The sequence below is a fragment of the Ursus americanus genome, chromosome 14, assembly GCF_024610735.1.
Source record: "Ursus americanus isolate L20-20 chromosome 14, mUrsAme1.1.p, whole genome shotgun sequence".
NCBI classification, from domain to species: Eukaryota; Metazoa; Chordata; class Mammalia; order Carnivora; family Ursidae; genus Ursus; species Ursus americanus.
In genome coordinates this window covers 62488607-62505618 of record NC_142140.1, presented here as the reverse complement: position 1 = coordinate 62505618, position 17012 = coordinate 62488607, and the positions used below count along the sequence as shown (strand labels likewise).

Sequence of the window (17012 nt, the reverse complement as noted above, 5' to 3'; positions counted from 1 at the left end):
GTGCTCTCTAATAAATAATCTTTAAAAAACTAACAAAAACCTGCTGTGTATTCCTATCAAATGCTGGCTGACACGGAGTGGGTGCTCACTAAATCTTTGTTGAATAACTGAATGTTCATATGTTTCGGTGGATGCTGGCCCAGGGCTCGGGCCATGTCCACTCTGAGGTGCTAAGGGATACCAGGGGAGAGGTCAGGCACTTGGGTCTGAAGCACGTGATGACGGAAGCTCTGGGAGCAGCTGACCAGCCCAGAGGAACATGGACATAGGGGCAAAGGAGCCCCAACTCCGAACCTGCTTCTCCCTGTCCATCTTGAGGGGTGACACCTCCGCCTGCCCAGTCACCAGACAGGGTCCTGGGGTCATTCCAAACTCCTCACCTCCACATCTCAGCCCTCAAGTTCTATATTATTGTCTAAGTACCCCCAATCTGCCACTTCTGTCCGCACTAAAACAGCATCCTCTCCTCCCGGCTGTCAGCGACCCAGCCCGGGGCCTCCATGGTCCACCTTGTGCTTTAAGCGGTTTTTCTAAAACACAAATTTGACCTTCTCCTTGGGTCTTAAAATCTTTCGGTGGGCTCCCATGCGGTCCCTGAGGCCAGGTCCCGGCTCCCGCCAGGCCTTCCATACACGTGGGCTGGCCTCCCTCTCTAAACTCCTCTCTTGCCGCTTGGCCTATGGGGCCCAGGGCTCAGGGCTTCCTCACACCTGCGGGCCTCTGCTCAGGACCCGAGCTTTCCTGCCTACCGCGCTGCCTCCTCTGGCCCCCCAACCTCCCTGCACGCGCACTCATTCCTGACACCGTTTGGCGGCCTGTCACCCACGTGGCCAGGGGTTCCTGCACGCAGTACTGTGGTTGCGAGGTGTCTGTGTGGGTGACTGCGGCGTCACGGAGAGGAGCCCGCGAGGCAGCCCCCGGGAGGCAGAAAGGGAGCCGGGGGCCAGTCCTAGAAGCCAATGAGGGAGTGTGAAGGGTGTTCCGCTGCGTCAGCTGGGCCCGAACCGCCCTTGGGAGGAGGAGCCTGGGGTCCAGCGCCGCGCAAGCTGCCCTCGCTTCCCACCCAGGGACACTGAGCCCTCCGCGCCCGCAGAGCTGCCGGGGTCGCAGGGCTAGGTCTCCGCCGGCGGCCCTCCCCAGGCGAGCGTCCTCCGGCCTGGGGCGGCAGAGCGGAAGAGGAGGGGGACGCCGACCGCCCCCAAAGAAGCCAGGGGTCCACGGTCCGCGGCCCCGCGGAGAGCCGGCCTCCTTTCTGCGCAGGCGCGCCGCCCAGACCGGGCGGGGCGGGGCCTGGACGGGTCGAGGGGCGGGGTCAGATCCCGGGCCCGCCTCCACGAGCTCCTGTGAGCCACCGAGTGCTGGGCACCCCAGCTATTCTAGGGGCTTCAGGTGAGCGGGGGGCACCGAAGGGTCAGGAGGCCTCCCTGGAGGTCGGGCCGTTGGTCGGGCCGCGGGTCCATCTGTCCTGCCGTCTGCCCACAGCCGCCTCAGCGGAGAATGGGAGAACAAAGGGAGGGGGCGGTTCTGGGGCCCCCGAGGGAATCCAGGGTCCCAGGTACCCCGCCCTGCCCGCTGACACTTTCGGTTTCTCCCTGAGTCAGAGGCGCCGCCCGAGAGACCCTGGGCCGGCGCCGGGCGCAGCTGCCTCTCCGCGTTTGCCTGTCCGTCTTTGTGTCTGTCTCTGTGTCTGTCCGGCTGTGCCCGAACTTGCCTCCACCTCTAAAACTAAGCCTCCCGGACACCCCGGCATCCCGCGAACTCTCGCCCCTCTCCCATGGCAGGTAAGTGGGCGCCAGGCTGAGGGTCTCCGTTATCCCCCCACGGACTTGGGAGCTGGGCGTCGAACACATCCTCCGGGAATGTGCTCCGACTGGCTGCGTGGGGCCCCTCCCTTCCTCCCGGGGAGCCACCGCCCTGCTCCCCCGCCCCATCTTTCTCAGCCTCTTCCCATCGCATTTCCCCCGCAGCTCCGCGGCCCGTGGCCGAAGGGGAAGGGGGATGAGGCCGCGGGTCCCTTTCTAATCCACTCCTGTCCCCCTCACAGGCTACTTGTCCCCCAAAGGGCACGCCCCTTCACCCCCACCTCCTTACCCTGTGACCGCTGGGTATCCGGAGCCGGCGCTGCACCCCGGGCCCGGGCCGGCGCCAGTGCCCGCCCACGTACCCGCCCCTGCGCCCGGCTTCTCTCTCTTCCCCTCGCCCGGCCCGGGAGCCCCGGGGCCTGCCGTCCCGTTCTTGCCATTGCCGGGGGTGCCTTCTGGCCTCGAATTCCTGGTGCAGGTGAGTGGGAGGGAGGAGGGGAGGAGTGGCGAGGAGGGGACCCTGGCGTCCAGGCCGGCCAGCTGACATCGGCGCCCACCCTACTCTCTTTGCAGATCGATCAGATCTTGATTCACCAGAAGGCTGAACGAGTGGAAAGTGAGTGGAAGGAGGAGTAGGTTGGGGCTCGTGGAGGGGGCAGAGAGAGTGGGCTCTTGGCGGAGGGGGGGGGAGTGCCCGTGCCTGAGTCTCAGCGTGCCCCCCCAACCCCCGGCAGCGTTCCTAGGCTGGGAGACATGTAACCGGTATGAGCTGCGTTCGGGGGCCGGACAGCCCGTGGGTCAGGCGGCCGAGGAGAGCAACTGCTGCGCGCGTCTGTGCTGCGGCGCCCGCCGGCCCCTGCGTGTCCGCGTGGTGGACGCGGGAGATCGAGAGGTGCTCCGCCTGCTCCGCCCCCTCCACTGTGGCTGCGGCTGCTGCCCCTGCGGCCTCCAGGAGGTGGGCGGGGAGGGCTGGGGCCAAGGAGGGGTTTGGGTGGGGGGCAGGCCGTGGTAGGGAGGACCATTGACGGAACGTGGTCCGCTTGGAATGAGGCGCAGGCGCGGGATGAAGCGCGGTCCGGGTGGGCGTGGGCAGGTGGGATGGGAGGTCAGTGAGGAGAGACAGGGGACAGCCTGACTGGTGAGAGCTTGGGCGGGGGGCCCTGGCTCGGCAGTGACCCTGTCTGCCTCCCACTCCAGATGGAAGTCCAGGCTCCCCCTGGCACTACCATTGGCCACGTGTTACAGACCTGGCACCCCTTCCTCCCCAAGTTCTCCATCCAGGATGCGGACCGCCGCACGGTCCTGCGCGTGGTGGGGCCCTGCTGGACCTGTGGCTGTGGCACGGACACCAACTTTGAGGTACCAGGAATAGGGGGAGATTCCCGGGACTTTCATAAATCAAGATGGCAGCTTCTATGAGGCAGGATGGCCAACACAAAGGTCAAGACCCTGAGCTCCTCAATCCAAATCCACTGTGACTCCTACCGCACATGTAGTGACCCTCCATTCAGAAAGGCACACCCCTGTGCTCTTAAGAACTGAAAGCTTGGCAAAGACGGTTTCATCTTAAGGACCAGTGCTGCTTGTTGCCCGCAGCCCTGCATGGAAGTGTCTATGGCCAGGCCTGATTGCGGGCAAGTCCGCTGCGGGCTGGCCCCGTGTGGCTGCTATGCGTGAGTTTGTGAGCCCAGACCCGAGAGCAGGCAGCAGTTTAACTTGCCAAGACCCTGTGGCTTGCCCTGCCAACCTAGAAGTCCAAACAGCCCCTCCAGCCTGGAATCCAGGTGATAGATATCCCTGCCATCATGCATTTCTAGCATCAGCCTGGAGAACCCAAGTGGTGACACTTTCAGGGTGCGGCTTTTAGGACGTACCTTTGTTTCTAGAAGACAGAGGCATCTCACAGACACTTGAGTTCTTTAAGGGATAATCACCAGTGCAGATAAGGGAGAAATAACAGGTAGAAGCCCGCAGACTTTCCAAGGCTTCTGATGAGGTGTCTGACCTAAGCCTACTTTTAAAAATCGAGTCACCTTGGTAGGTGGGTGGAGGTTGCATGATGGGAAGATCACCAGGCGAGCTCCGGATGGGAACGTGGAGATGGGGCCGTCACAGGGCCAGTTTTCCTTTTACATAATTATGAAGGATCTCTATGTGGGGCTGCACTTGGGACCCCAGGGTTGGCCAGGAGAGGCCCTGCCCAGCTTGAGACTGGTCCGCAGGAAGTGCCCCAGCCTGGGGGGCAGTGGGGGAAGGCGAGGGGAAGGGCATCGTTCTAGCCACTGAAGATTAAGCCTAGGAAAAGGACCAGGCAATTACTGTGAATCACCACCCACGGCAGCAAGGCCTGTTGCTGTTGGACCCAGAGAAGCCCGTGGAAGTTCATGGTCCTCACAGGCCACTTACTGCCACCCCCACACCCCCATAGCTGGGCTTGGATCCCCTCTGGATGAAGTTTGCATGCGACGCTGGACAGGTCCCTTCCTACTTTGCAGATTAGAGGAAAGGCACCCCTTCGTGCAGCCACAGCCTTCCAGAAGCCTGGCTGGCTGATAGAGCGCAGCCTGCCCAGCCCTTCTTGACCAGGTCACTGTGGTCAGGGCACCCACTGCGCCAGCCGTGGGTGGCCGGTACTTTGGTAACCCAAACAAACCCAGCAGGCAGCCGCACACTGAGACAAGTGCATCGCGCTTCCACGTCTCCCACCACTGATGCTCCATTCTCGCGGATGGCCTTTCAAGAGCAACCCATCAGAGCTCGAATTCTGATTTTTGCTATACACACGCAGCGTGACCTAGGGTGCCTCAGTTTCCCCCCATGTCACACGGAAAGCCCAGGCTGTTGGAAGGATTCCGAGTGGAGAGCCTGCACGGTTCCTGCGGGGTGATGGTGGGAGATCAGTCGCACCCTCCCCAGTTGGGTCCTGCCCCCCCCCCACAGGTGAAGACCCCGGATGAATCCCGCAGCGTGGGCCGCATCAGCAAGCAGTGGGGGGGGCTGCTCCGAGAGGCCCTCACAGATGCAGATGACTTTGGCCTGCAGTTCCCCCTGGATCTGGACGTGCGGGTGAAGGCGGTGCTGCTGGGAGCCACATTCCTCATCGTGAGTTGGCTGCCCTGCCTGGCCTCCTGCTCAGAGAGGGTTAGGGACACGGACTTTATGGGGGCTTGCGGTGCCTGACCTGGGGTGCGAGAGCTGAGCTAGGCCCGCCCAGCCAGCTCTGTTGACAGTGCCCTCTCCTCAGGACTACATATTCTTCGAGAAGCGAGGAGGTGCTGGGCCCTCGGCCATCACCAGTTAGAGGCCACCTCGGGGTGAGGAGACCATCACCTCAACCGGGATCCAAGATGGCGGCCTGTCCCAGCCCCTCCTCAGAGGCAGCCCCTTCCCTTGATGCGCACTGCAGGGGACAGACAGGGATGCCTGAGAGTTTAGGGGCCATGGTGCCCTACTCCTACCCTAATTCCCTGGCCTCCTTCACCTTGGACCCCAGAGAAGGGTATGTAGGAGAGCCCTTCCCTCGTGACCTCCCACCACTGGCGAGCCCCCAGCACACAGGCATATCAGCTTTCAGACTCTCCCTCCCCTCCCCTTCCTCTCCTCCCCTGTCAGGCCTCTGCTCCAGACATGGTCTGTGGAATCCAGAGCCCTGGGGTTTTCTGACAGAGCTGGGGTGGGACAAGGGACGCAGCACCAAAGATGGCGGGTATGACCGTTCTCTCCCCACACCGGCTTGGCCAGTGAGTTCGGCCTCAGACTGTGGCCCTCTGCGGGGATCCCCGCCTCCCCGTCAACGGCCGTGGGGCCTACCCTCTGGTGCCCACTTCCTTGCCCCTCGGGCCCTGCCCACAGCTAGCGCTCACTGCAGCTCCCGTGCCTTACGCAAGCACCCCATCCTCTCCCCACCCTGGGAAGGAGGCTGCATCTTTGTATGTCATATTCATATAAACTTTGTAACTTTTTGGATACTGGAAGATGTATGTAATGGGAGAGAGTAGAAGAGTTGGTGCGGGAAGAAACCAAGGGAACTCGGACAGCTGGGCTGGGAGGGGGCTGGCCCGTTTCATCATCCAAGCTGCCAAGGTCCAGTGTCCTTGAGTTCAAGAGGGCAATGTCATCCTTCATCATGGCCCTGGACCGAGCCAAGGCAGTTTGGGCCACGTACCCCCAATCAGTCTGGTTGCCTCTACCATCCAAGATGGCTGCTCCCACAGAGTCCGGTGTGGTAGCTGATGGCCGCTCGGGATGGCTATTCCTGAGGTCCGGAATGCCCACTTGCTCATTCTCTGTAGCAAGTGGAAGCTTCCTGTGCATGTGATGTGGGGCAGCTCTGTCCCTCCAGCCCTCTTGGTTGGGAATATGGTAGGCAGACTGGACTAGATCCTTCTGTGAACCGGCCAACGGAGCTGGAGCCCTCAGAGGCCAAGGGGCACAGGGGGAGATGCTCTCAGGGCCCGGCCCCGGGCTCCTCCTGTACCTGCCGACCCACACGATCTCTTCGGGTGGGAAACTCTGCCCTGGTAGGACCCGTTCTGGTTCCCCTTAGTCCCACATGGCCAGGCCCTCGATCCAGGCTGGTATCCACGCCCAAGGGGGCAGCGCTCAGGGCCGGGCCAGGACATAGCGACTGGCAGCGGAGAGGTCCCACTGGTAGTGCTCCAGGATGCGTCGGCAGTCGGCTCTGGACCGGCTACTCAGATGGAAGAGCTGGTCCACCTGCGGAGGTGGGAGGGAGGGCAGCGAGCACCAGGGGCCGGGGCAGGAGCGGTGGGAACCCGAAAGCAGGGTCTGGCTTTACCTTGAGGTTCCGGATGGCAGAAACCACGTCTCCCCCAGTGGCCCTTAGTGCTGCCTGGCACTCCTGGTGCGTGACTCCGTGCACGCCCAGCTCCACCTGCAGGGCACAGAGCCTTGCTCAGGCCACTACCCCAGCCTGGAGCCCCGTCTGCACACTAGGCCCCTTCAGGGAGAGCTCACCTCCATAATCCTCCTCTGCAACTCGGGGTCGGGCAGGAGGTCTCCGGAGGGGACGGTGGCTTTGCTAGCTCCAGGCGCTCCCAAGGGATGACTGTGGGGGGGGTCTCTCTTGGGCCAGGGAGGCCGCTCCCTGGGGGGCTGGCCGGGCTGAGAAGGGCTGGAGGCAAAGGGAGGGCGGGATGGCAGGCCTGGGGGTCCCTGGGGCACAGCTCTGGCATGGCGAAGTTCGGGGGGGCTCGAACCACCCCCTGTGGGGCGGGGGCCCAGGGACAGAACGGACTCCAGACTCTTGGAAATGACTGTACGGTTGAGAAAAAAAGCTTGAGAGGAAGCCCAGACGCGGGGCCCTGGCTCCTCCCCACTCTGTGTGCTGCTTTCAGGGTGACCCTCGGTTAGGGGCGCAGTAAGGTGTGCCGAGCAGACACCCGAGCCCAGGCAGCGGAGGCCCCGAAGAGCCAAGGTGGCAGGAGCTGCAGGGGGAGCGGGCAGATCCTGAAGTCCAGCTCTGCAAAGGTCGGGACTCGGGGCAGGGGCAGGATCGGAGGGTCGCTCTTGATCTCCTCAGAGACCCTGGAAGCCGGGTCCCCTGCCGCACCCACCTTTCATTCTCTGCAGGGGCACGTTCCTTCTCTGGGCCCGTGCTGAAGGTACATCCCGCATCTTTGCCTTCCCGCCGTCCCTGTCGGAGAGAGTGAGCCCGTTCATGCTCCACACGCCACCCCACCCGTTTAGCAGTGTCCCTTCCCGCCCCAGGCAGGCGGAGACCCAGAGAGGAAGGTCTAGCTGGGAGGCCAGTCCAGCCTTCACTCCAGCCTCGCCCTGGCCCCCTCCCCAAGCCTCCCTTCCAGAGAAGCTGCTAGACTTGGTCCCGCAGCCCAGCTGTGTCCCCCCCACTCTTTCGGGTGCTCACCCATCTACGCTTCCCTGGTGTCGCTCTCCCTGGGCAGGGGAGACCCTGTGGACTGGACGGGTGGCTGGTGAGACCCCCGCGTCTGCCAGCGTCACCGCCGAGGCTGGGAAGCTGCCCACTTTGAACGTGCGGCCATTCTGGCCCTTCCAGGTTGCAGAGTCGGGGCTGTAGGACGAGGCACTGGTGGAGGGGGTGCAGTGGGGGCTGGGCTTGGGCCCACATTCAGCTCGCGAGCTGTGTGCCATGGAGCTGCATCTGCCTGAAGGAAGCGAGGCTTTTTTCTCCCGAACACAAAAGGGCTCTATGGGCTTGGTGGCTCCGGCGGGAGGCCACAACGGTAGCGGATCTCTCCAGGCCCGGGAGAAAGAGGGGATGCAGAGGACCAGGGTTCAAGGAGCTGGGGAGCAGGAAATCGGGACCAGGGTCAGGAAGGTTGGCTGGGAGTCCTCCTCCTGGAGACGTGTGGGAGGCATGAGGCTCTCACCTGCCCTCGATGATGGTGACGGGGTCGCCAGTCTGCATCCTTAGGGCGCCTGGCTCTGTCACATCCCGCACACAACGTCCCTCCGGTGGCCAGGCCTGCAAAGGAAAGGGTGGCAGGGCTTGTGGCCTGAGTCCGAAGGGTAATTTCATAGGCGCAGGGAAGAAAGGAGACTCCTCTCTGTGGATGTACCCACCAATCAAACCCATACCAGCTATGTCCTCGGTCCTGGGCCCGGGGGGGGGGGGACTGTTCCTGTCCCCCGGTGGTGATCCAGCAGGGGAGGCAGACCTGGAGTCCATGCCAAGCTGGACATAGCCCAGGGGTCAGGAAGCAACAAGGGGGGCCCTGTCTCTACCTAGGAGAACCAAGGCGAGAGTCGCCCATGCACTTTTACTCGACGCACACCTCTGCCTCCCGGGCCTTCATTTCCAAGGCCCCGCTGCCTTGACCCTGAATCTGGCATCATTTCGTTCTTGCTTTGTAACCACTGTCACCTGCCTGCGCTTGCCATATTCCGTGTCCTCCCTCCCATCCCTTCATGCACCACGCCAGAGTGACAGAGCATGTAAAGTTGGCTTGTGACTCCCCTGCTCAAAACCCTTCCATGGCTCCCAGGTGCCCTGAGAGTAAAGACTAAGCTTCAACAACGGAGTTCAGTGATTCGGGTCATCTGACCGGTTCAACGACCTAAGAGGGCTCCTCCACTTGCTGTGTGAATTTAGGCAAACCACTTCAACTGTCAATGCCTTAACTGCCACATCCGTAAAGGCCACGAGATAGTGGCCTTTCTGAGTTGTAAGGATGAAGGAGGTGATTGTGCAGGAAGACACATGTCAACGCCTTAGCACCATACCTTCCACAGATCAAGTGCCCTGTGTTAGCTCTGGTTATCTATCTATCTATCACTCCTTCCATATCCCTCCTGCACACACCCGAGGTCCCGCAGCTGCCTTCCCTGCTTGCCAGCTGAACTGTCTTACCTCTGCCTGTAGACACCCCCAGCAGCCTGCTGCTCTGTGCTCCCCTCTTTCCGGCCCAGCCCCAGCCCCCAGCCCTTGAGCCTGCATCTCTGTACCCCAAGCATCCTCCCCAGGGCTCCAAGCGCCCTGCAGGTAGAGCCCGAATCTGTCCGTCTGTCCCAGACCCCAGCCCAGGAGTATCTGTTAGTCTTGTACGTGCAACCCTGGGAGAAAACGGGGAAGTGAGACGGGGCGTATGTGGGGAGGTAGGGGCTCCCACCTCTTGGAGCAGCCCCTCCAGGTAGGAAAAGCTAGGCCGGTCGGCGGGGTGGGGGGCCCAGCAGCGCAAGGCGAGGGCGTAGAGCACCCTGGAGCAGAGGGGAGGCCGAGGCAGCCGGGCCCGGTCCTGCTCCAGCCGCTGCAGGATGAGGTATGGCGGGACGCCGGCCCAGGGCTCCTCGCCCCCGGAGAACATCTCCCACAGCGTCACCCCAAACATCCACACGTCCGACGCAGAAGAGAAGGCCCCCTCGCGCAGGCTCTCTGGCGCACACCTGCGGAAACGCCGCTGAACCGGCTGCCCGGGGCCCTCTCCCCCGCCCAGCGCGCGACTTCCGCGGCGCCGCCACCGTCCTCGGTGACCTCCCTCCCAAGCCCTTCCAGAATCCTCGTCCCGGCCTGCCTGGGAGGCGCGGCGCGCCCGCACTGCCCGGAGCCAGCCCGGTGCCCTCCCGATCGGCCCCCGATCGGCGCCCCTCGGCCCCTCACCAGGCGTAGGGGATGGGGCGGGGCCCGCCCATGACGTAGCGGCCCCGGGCGCCGCGCAGCGGCCGCACCAGCCCGAAGTCGGCCACCTTGATGGTGCGCGGGGAGGCCAGCAGCAGGTTGCGCGTGGCGAGGTCTCGGTGCACCAGCCCGCGGGTCCCCAGGTACGCCATGGCCCCCGCCAGCTGCCGCAGGAAGAGGCAGAGCAGGGCCACGGGCAGCGGGGGTGTCGGGGCCGGGGCGGTCAGGCGCGCGTGCAGGGATCCCAGGGGCGCCAGCTCCATCACCTGCGGGAGCGTGGCGCCCTGTGAGCAGGGGTCTGCCCCCCGCCCCCGCCCCGGGACGCTGGCCAACCACCCTACGTCGCGCCCCTGGCCTGGGAGCCGCGGTCCGGGTGTGCTCACCATCTGCAGAGGCTGGCCCAGCACGAGGCCGTGCAGACGCAGCACGTGTGGGTGCTCCAAGTTCATCATGATGGACACCTCTCGAAGGAAGTCCCCCAGCTCTGTGCCCACGGGCCCTTCAGGACCCACCCGGAGGGACTTGACAGCCACTGGGACCTGGGGGGTGGGGGGAAAGGACACTATCTGGCACCCTAGGGAACAGCTGTGCCAGGGCCAGAGCAGGGACAACGTCAAGGACAGGGGGCAGCCAGAATTAAAAAAAAAAAAAAGAAAGAAAGAAAAAGAAAGAAAGAAAGAAAGAAAGAAAGAAAGAAAGAAAGAAAGAAAGAAACCAGAGGGGCAGCTCGCCCCAGCATCCAGAATGAAGTAGGCTCCCCAGCTACCCACACTCTGGCCGCTGGGCAGTGTCCACAGCCCTCGGTGCACCACTCCAAAGCAGCCAGAGCCCAGCAGCTCTCCTCTGCGCACGGCACCATCCGGGATCAGACACTTGAGTCCCCCCTCCCGCTCAGGGAGGGACAGGTGGCTGTCCGAAGGTGGGGTGGTCTCCTTCTGCTCAGGGGCAAAACCCCCAAGGATCTGAAGCAGGGGTGGGAAATCAAGTGTGTAGAGTGTTGTACACGCCTCCCTGACGCTCAGCCCACCCCATTCCCGGGCCTAAGCTGGCCCTTTAAGTCTATTGCCCCCCCCACCCCCAAATGCACACCTTGTAGACCCAGTTCTTGGACTTGAGCCCCGAACGGTGCTTCTTCAGAGCTTCGGCCAGTCTGCGCTGGGCTGGGGAAGGTCAGAATCAGGGAACGTGGGTGGCACACGATGGGCCGTGGGGGCAGGGGAGGATGCAGAAGGATTTACAGACCAGAAGAGGGCTGGCGGGGGGAGAAGGGGGTTCGAAAGTCCCAGTCTGGGGAAGATGAGACCAGGGGTCCCTTACCAGGCCGGCCCATGCCAATGCCGTCCAGGTCCTCGGGCCTGACGAAGTCGAAGTGCTCCGGCCGGGTAACATTAAGTTCCTCAAGGATGGGGCGGTAAAACTGGGCCAGCTGGATGTCCCGAAGCAGCCGAAGCAGCCACAGCGAGCTCGCCTCGGGGAGCATGTCTGAAGGAGCCCCCGAGGATGACGCACGCACCTCCAGACACGGAGCCCAGGGTAAGCCGCTGAGACGCCGAAACAGCAGAAACGGGGTCTCCAGCTCCACCCCCCACCCATCAAACACACTCAGATGCAGAGGGAGGGATGCATCAAAGACAGCCAGGAATCCGGCCACTCACTCAAACCCAGGGAAAATGCTACCGATACCTGAGACCTACATACGGTCCTCACCTCACACCTGACTTTCGTGTTCTGCAGGCCTGAGGTATGTTCCTCTGCTCACTCTGGAGATAGGAAGGCACCTGCCCCTGTACCCCTAGGGGCACCTGGGTACCACATACCGGCCAGCGATGCCCAGATATGCTAACCACACACACACACACAGGTACACTGCCTCCCACACTCGAAACACTGCTACACACACACACTGAGACCTACAGACATGCTGCAAAAGAATCTGAGACACCCAGATCCATGGCCTTTCAAGTCCGAGACATTCCAGAAAGCTGCCACGGAACACCCAGGCTTCCTGCCACATAACCTTTCACAGTACGCCTACTTGTGACTTTCGGGCTCACTGCCTCCGAGATATATCGCCCTACGTGTGTGAGACATCAAGGTCCACAGGAACACACGCCACACGGGACACCTGAACTACGCAGGAGATGCCAGGCTCACAGCCTTTTCCGCACCCCAGGCAGCGACGCTTGAAATCACATCGGCCATTTGTGATCGGTGCGTAAGTGCAGGCTGAGCTAAGCTCAGGTAAGGCCTACAGGGCCAGGTGCTACCAGGTGCACAGTCCCTTCCACACCCACCTGCGCTCAGCTCCAGGGACAGAAGCCCTGCCCGCACGCCTGAGTCACTCAATCTAACTTGACTCCCAGGCAACTCCACCAATCTTTGTTAACTAGGGCCGGGTGCTCTGGGCGCCGGCTGCCTGCACCACACTCTCGCTTACACGCACCTGGACCCCACCCCACCCCCACTTTAGTTACACCAGGAGGAAGGGCTGGACTAGGGATTGGGCGCGGGGGAGGAGGGAGGCCAGGACCCAGGGAGACCCGGGATCGCCTGCAAGGTGAGGAGGGGAAAGCACGCGAAGGGGGACGGGAGGAAAGGCGACCGCAGAAGGGAAGGGGCGGCGGAGGGAGAGGGCGGGGAGGCGAACAGGGCACCCGCGGACGCACCCCAAGCGACGGCTGCTCCGCCAGCCCCAGCCCCCGGCGTCCCCGCTCCGGGGAACCTCACCTGGCGAAGGCGGAAACGGCGGCTGCGGAGCCGCCCTGGCCGCTAGCACTAAATCCCGGGGAGGGCGGGGCCGCAGCCCGGGGGCGGGACCGGAGGCCGTGGGGGCGGGGCCTGGCGCCGGGCGGGGGAGCCCCCACCACGCCCCTTGCCCCCCGACCCGGGACGGCCGGCGGGCTCTCCTCCGCCTGGCCAGACCCCGAGAAACCCTTCTCCAGTCTTTTCCCTCTCTCCTCCTCCGCACCCCTTTCCCGCCTCATTCAAAGGCCTTTTTATCCCTCTCAGACTTCCTCCTGGGGGTCCTGTCCCCCATGCCCCTCTCCCCAAATCTTCCACCTCTCCCGGCCAGAGCCCCACCCCTTACACGAATAAGCACCAGATGGAGAAATGCGGCCCAGGCCCTGGGAATATAAGGCCAAACAGGACATCGTCCCTGACCCCTAGCAGGGGAGAGAGCGTCCCTAGCCCTCCTGTGGAGGGAGGCAGGGTGGCACAGGGCGCTTTGAAACGGAGCTAAGGCAGAGAGGTGTTGCTGGTGCGGGAAGTCGGCCCCCAGCCTACACAGAGTCTAAGATTGGAGCCATTGTCTGTGTCCCAGCTCTGAACGTCGCTCCAGTGTGCCACCCCAGAAAGGGACCCTTTGGGGAGCTCCCCAGGGTAGAATATGTGGGAGGTCTTGTGTGTGGCTGGGCTCCTAACCCCCATCCCAGCTTGGTACCTGGTCTCAGTGGTCAAGGGCACCCCTCCCCATTACTGGCGTTTAACTGGCCTCATTCTGGCTCAACCCTCCTTCCCCCATGTAGTCTCCACACACCGGCTACCTGGATGGTGGCCACAGGACAAAGTCTAGAACCTCGGAGAAGGCTCTGAGGAGGAACATCCCTCTCCCTTTCCCTCAGGGGTCCCGGGGAGGAAGTCACGAGTCTCAGGACATCTGGCCTGTCTCCTTCTGTCCCAGGGACGGATGTGTGAGCTGTCCCCAGAGTCCCTTGGAGGGAAAAGCCTACCCCATCTTGGTAAGCACATAGGATATTCCAGCACTGATGGGAAATTTTTCATAGTTCACAGTTCAACCTGTTTGGTTTCCTTGCCTTCTCTTGCCTTCCAAGGAGGCCAGCTCATCACACTGTGATTGCTCCCTCCACATCTGATGTCCCTAATATACTGTGGGATCCACACGGTAGGGACTGGATCTGTCTTGTTCATCCTTGTGTTCTTTCTTTCCTTTTTTTTTTTTTTTAAGATTTTATTTATATATTAGAGAGAGATCACACAAGCAGGGGGAGGGGGAGAGGGAGAAGCAGACTCTCCGCTGAGCAGGGATCCAGACACAGGGCTTGATCCCAGGACCACAGGAGCATGACCTGAGCCAAAGGCAGACACCCAACCACTGAGCCACCCAGGCGCCCCGCATCCTTGTGTTCTCAGTACCTGGGACAGTGTAGGCATGTGATAGGTACCGAGCATACTGTTTGTGAAGTCTGCTCCGTCTAACCGTCATTCCTCTGTCGGGGATCTGTCCTTTCTCCCTGCTTTTAAGACATCATTGGTATTTTGTAGTTCTGTTACAAAGTATCTAGGTATGGATTCTTTTTTACTCATTCTGATTAGTGTGTTGTGTGTCCTGTATCTATGAATTCATATCTTTCATCGGTTTTGGAAAATTCTCAGCTACTATCTCCTCAAATATTTTGTTTCCTCCATTCTTTGGTTCTCCCTTTTGGGGACTGTGGTTAGAAGTATGCTAGACCTGGGGCACCCGGGTGGTTCAGTCGTTAAGCATCTGCCTTCAGCTCAGGGCATGATCCCAGGGTCCTGAGATCGAGCCCCACATCAGGCTCCTCTGCTGGGAGTCTGCTTCTTCCTCTCCCACTCCCCCTGCTTGTGTTCCCTCTCTCGCTGGCTGTCTCTCTCTGTCAAATAAATAAATAAAATCTTCAAAAAAAAAAAAGTATGCTAGACCTTTTCAATCTGTCCTCCATGTCCTTGAAACTCTCTTCTATATCCTTCAATCTTTGTGTCACTGTGATGCAATCCAGGTAATCTCCTTAGGTCTGTCTTCCAGTTCACCAATTCTCTCTGTGGTTATGTTTGTTGTGCTGTTTAATCCGTCCTCTGGGGGGGGGGGTTGTCATTGTTATATTCAATGAACATTGATATACTTTGTATGCTGACAGTACTTCATTGAGGTATAACTTACATTCAGGAACATGCCCAGACTTGACTGTATAGCTCAATGCACTTTTTTTTTTTTTAAGATTTTTATTTATTTAAGAGAGAGAGAGAAAGCATGAGCAGGGGAACAGGAAGGGGCAGAAGGACAAGCAGAGTCCCAATGAGGCAGGAAGGCCTGACACAGAGCCCAATCCCAAGACCACAAGGCCATGACCTGAGCTGAAGTCAGACACCTAACTGACTGAGCCACCCAGGGGCCCCAGGTCAATGCATTTCAACCACTATATGTGTGTATTCATGCAGATAAAGACCCAGAACATTTCAATGATTCCAGAAACTAGCCTTGTGTCTATTTTCAGTCAATTCCATTGTCCTGAGGCAATGACTATCTGATTTCTAAAACCCATAGATTGCTTCTGCATGCTCCCAACCTTCTTATCAATGGAGTCACATACTGTAATTGCATTTGGCTTCTTGGAATCAACATGTTTTTGAGATTCGTCTTGGTGTTGTCCAAGTTTTTGGTGGGAATCACATGGTTCCATGAGCTTCTTTGGGAAAGAGCACGTGACACTTGATTTTTTCTCTGAATGTCCAGTGTCTTCACAGATCTGGGTGCACTAGAGGTCCTCTGGGAGTGGAACCCATATATGTAGAGGATATGCGGGTATATGAAGGGAGCTGCAGCCAGAGAGGTTGGCAGAAGCCGGGCCAGGAGTCAGTCCATCCTTCAGCAAGCTTTCACTGTGCCAGGTTCTGGGGACCCAGGCGAACAAATAGACATGATCCCTGGCCTTCCTGGATTCATTCTATAGGGCCTTGGAGAACATGGGTAGGAGCTTGGGGCTGACCTGAGGGCTCTGATAACCACTGAAAGGTTTTAGCAGAGGAGAGACATGAGCAGCTGGGAAAAGGGGAGGGAAGAAGAGCAGGGAGCTCAGGGAAGAAGCTCTTCCCCTCGGTTCAGGGGCGAGAGCCTGGCCCTGCGTAGGCCTTGGCAATGAGATAGAGAAGAGGTGAAGATTATCAACAGGACTCTAGGCCTAGGTCCTCTATGCTCCAGCAGGAAACCAGACACAGAGGCTCAGCCCCACCCAGGGTATCAGAGGCCACTGTATCCCTCCCCTTCTCCCTATCCCTTTCTTACTTCTGGAGTTAAGCTTCTCTCATCCCACCTGTGTGGGGAAGCCCTGACTGACCACCCTCGGGGAGCACCCCTTCCAGGCTGAGATGGGGCGTCCTGCTAAACCCGGAGGCACAGATCGGGCACCAGTCCCACTCTGTCTGCCTTTCCCCAACCCCGGCCCTGCCCTGCGGGCTCTGAATCCGAGAAGGATGAACACATTCACACCACCGGCCAAGTCTTTCCCCAGACGGCAGGGAACCAGAAGGGTAAGCAGGGAGGCCCCCTGGTATCTTCTCCACCTACTGGCTAGGGTTTGGGGAGGGGGGAGGGCCCATCGCTCTGCAGAAAACTCTCCTCTCCTATTGGGAGCCATCGGAGTGCCCCCTTAGCGCCTCCCTTCCTGCTCTGATGGCTGAGATCATGGGGCTGTCCCCTGCCATCTTACCTATGCCAACCTTTCACCAGGGGAAAGTACCTCTCTCTCTGCTGGGGCTGTGTGTGGCTATTCCCTCTGCTTGGAAGTCCTCCCGCCCTGATCCCGATCTGGCTAAGTGCAGGAAGCCTATCCCTCCCTGGTCAGGTCCCTTGCCCTGAACCCTAAGACCCCTGCACCTTCCCCTCATTGCTCTCGTTGCTCTTCTCACCTTGCCAGTAACTTGCCTGTCTCCCCTGCTCCATTCCAAGCTCCAGGCAGAAAAAGACTTGATCTTGCCTGGATATTGCTGTGTCCCTCCTGCCCAGTCTAGTGCCTGGCTCATGGGATAAGTGTTGAACAAATGGGTGAGATAGTGTCATCTGGGTAGGGTGAAGCCAAGGAGACTTTTGACACCAGGAGCTCCTTTGTGGGGAGTGCTGCCGAGGGGAGTGGCCGAACCCCCCATAAGCACTCTCTGGTGAACCCGTCTGTGCCCCCTCCCTGTTTGGCCCCACGTGGTTGGCTCTTCCTAGACCCTGGGGTGAACCCCTCCCATTCCATCACCCCATCTCCATCCCTCAGCTCCTGGGGTCCCATCCTTTCCCCGTGTGGATTTGCCTCGCTAGTTTTTAGTCACCAGCCCACCACGCTGTA

At 60.6% G+C, this 17012-nt stretch overlaps 2 protein-coding genes across 6 annotated transcripts; one reads left to right on the top strand and one right to left on the bottom strand.

The window, feature by feature from the left end:
• Positions 1-899: 899 nt before the first annotated feature.
• On the top strand, positions 900-5768 carry PLSCR3 (phospholipid scramblase 3). Of its 3 annotated transcripts, none has more exons than XM_045797380.2 (8): positions 908-1389; positions 1602-1781; positions 2045-2280; positions 2376-2418; positions 2537-2757; positions 3000-3161; positions 4743-4904; positions 5047-5768. In XM_045797380.2, exons 2-8 carry the CDS (start codon positions 1775-1777, stop codon positions 5101-5103), a joined length of 888 nt encoding a protein of 295 aa, XP_045653336.1. In that variant the 5' UTR covers positions 908-1389; positions 1602-1774; the 3' UTR covers positions 5104-5768. The 3 variants fall into 3 exon arrangements, with proteins under 3 accessions (XP_045653340.1, XP_045653336.1, XP_045653339.1); XM_045797383.2 differs by having other exon boundaries at positions 1598-1781; XM_045797384.2 differs by having other exon boundaries at positions 900-1781; positions 3072-3161.
• Positions 5769-5816: 48 nt separating this feature from the next.
• TNK1 (tyrosine kinase non receptor 1) lies at positions 5817-12705 on the bottom strand. Of its 3 annotated transcripts, XM_045797377.2 has the most exons (13): positions 12646-12704; positions 11236-11431; positions 11008-11078; positions 10689-10880; positions 10302-10457; positions 9901-10184; positions 9413-9686; positions 8174-8268; positions 7690-7854; positions 7379-7458; positions 6780-7078; positions 6601-6696; positions 5817-6518 (listed from the first exon to the last, which is right to left on the bottom strand). In XM_045797377.2, the coding sequence occupies exons 2-13, from the start codon at positions 11396-11398 to the stop codon at positions 6405-6407; spliced, it is 1989 nt and encodes a 662-aa protein (XP_045653333.2). In that variant the 5' UTR covers positions 11399-11431; positions 12646-12704; the 3' UTR covers positions 5817-6404. The 3 variants fall into 3 exon arrangements, with proteins under 3 accessions (XP_045653333.2, XP_045653334.2, XP_045653332.2); XM_045797378.2 differs by having other exon boundaries at positions 6780-6936; positions 11236-12705; XM_045797376.2 differs by having other exon boundaries at positions 11236-12704.
• Positions 12706-17012: the final 4307 nt, after the last annotated feature.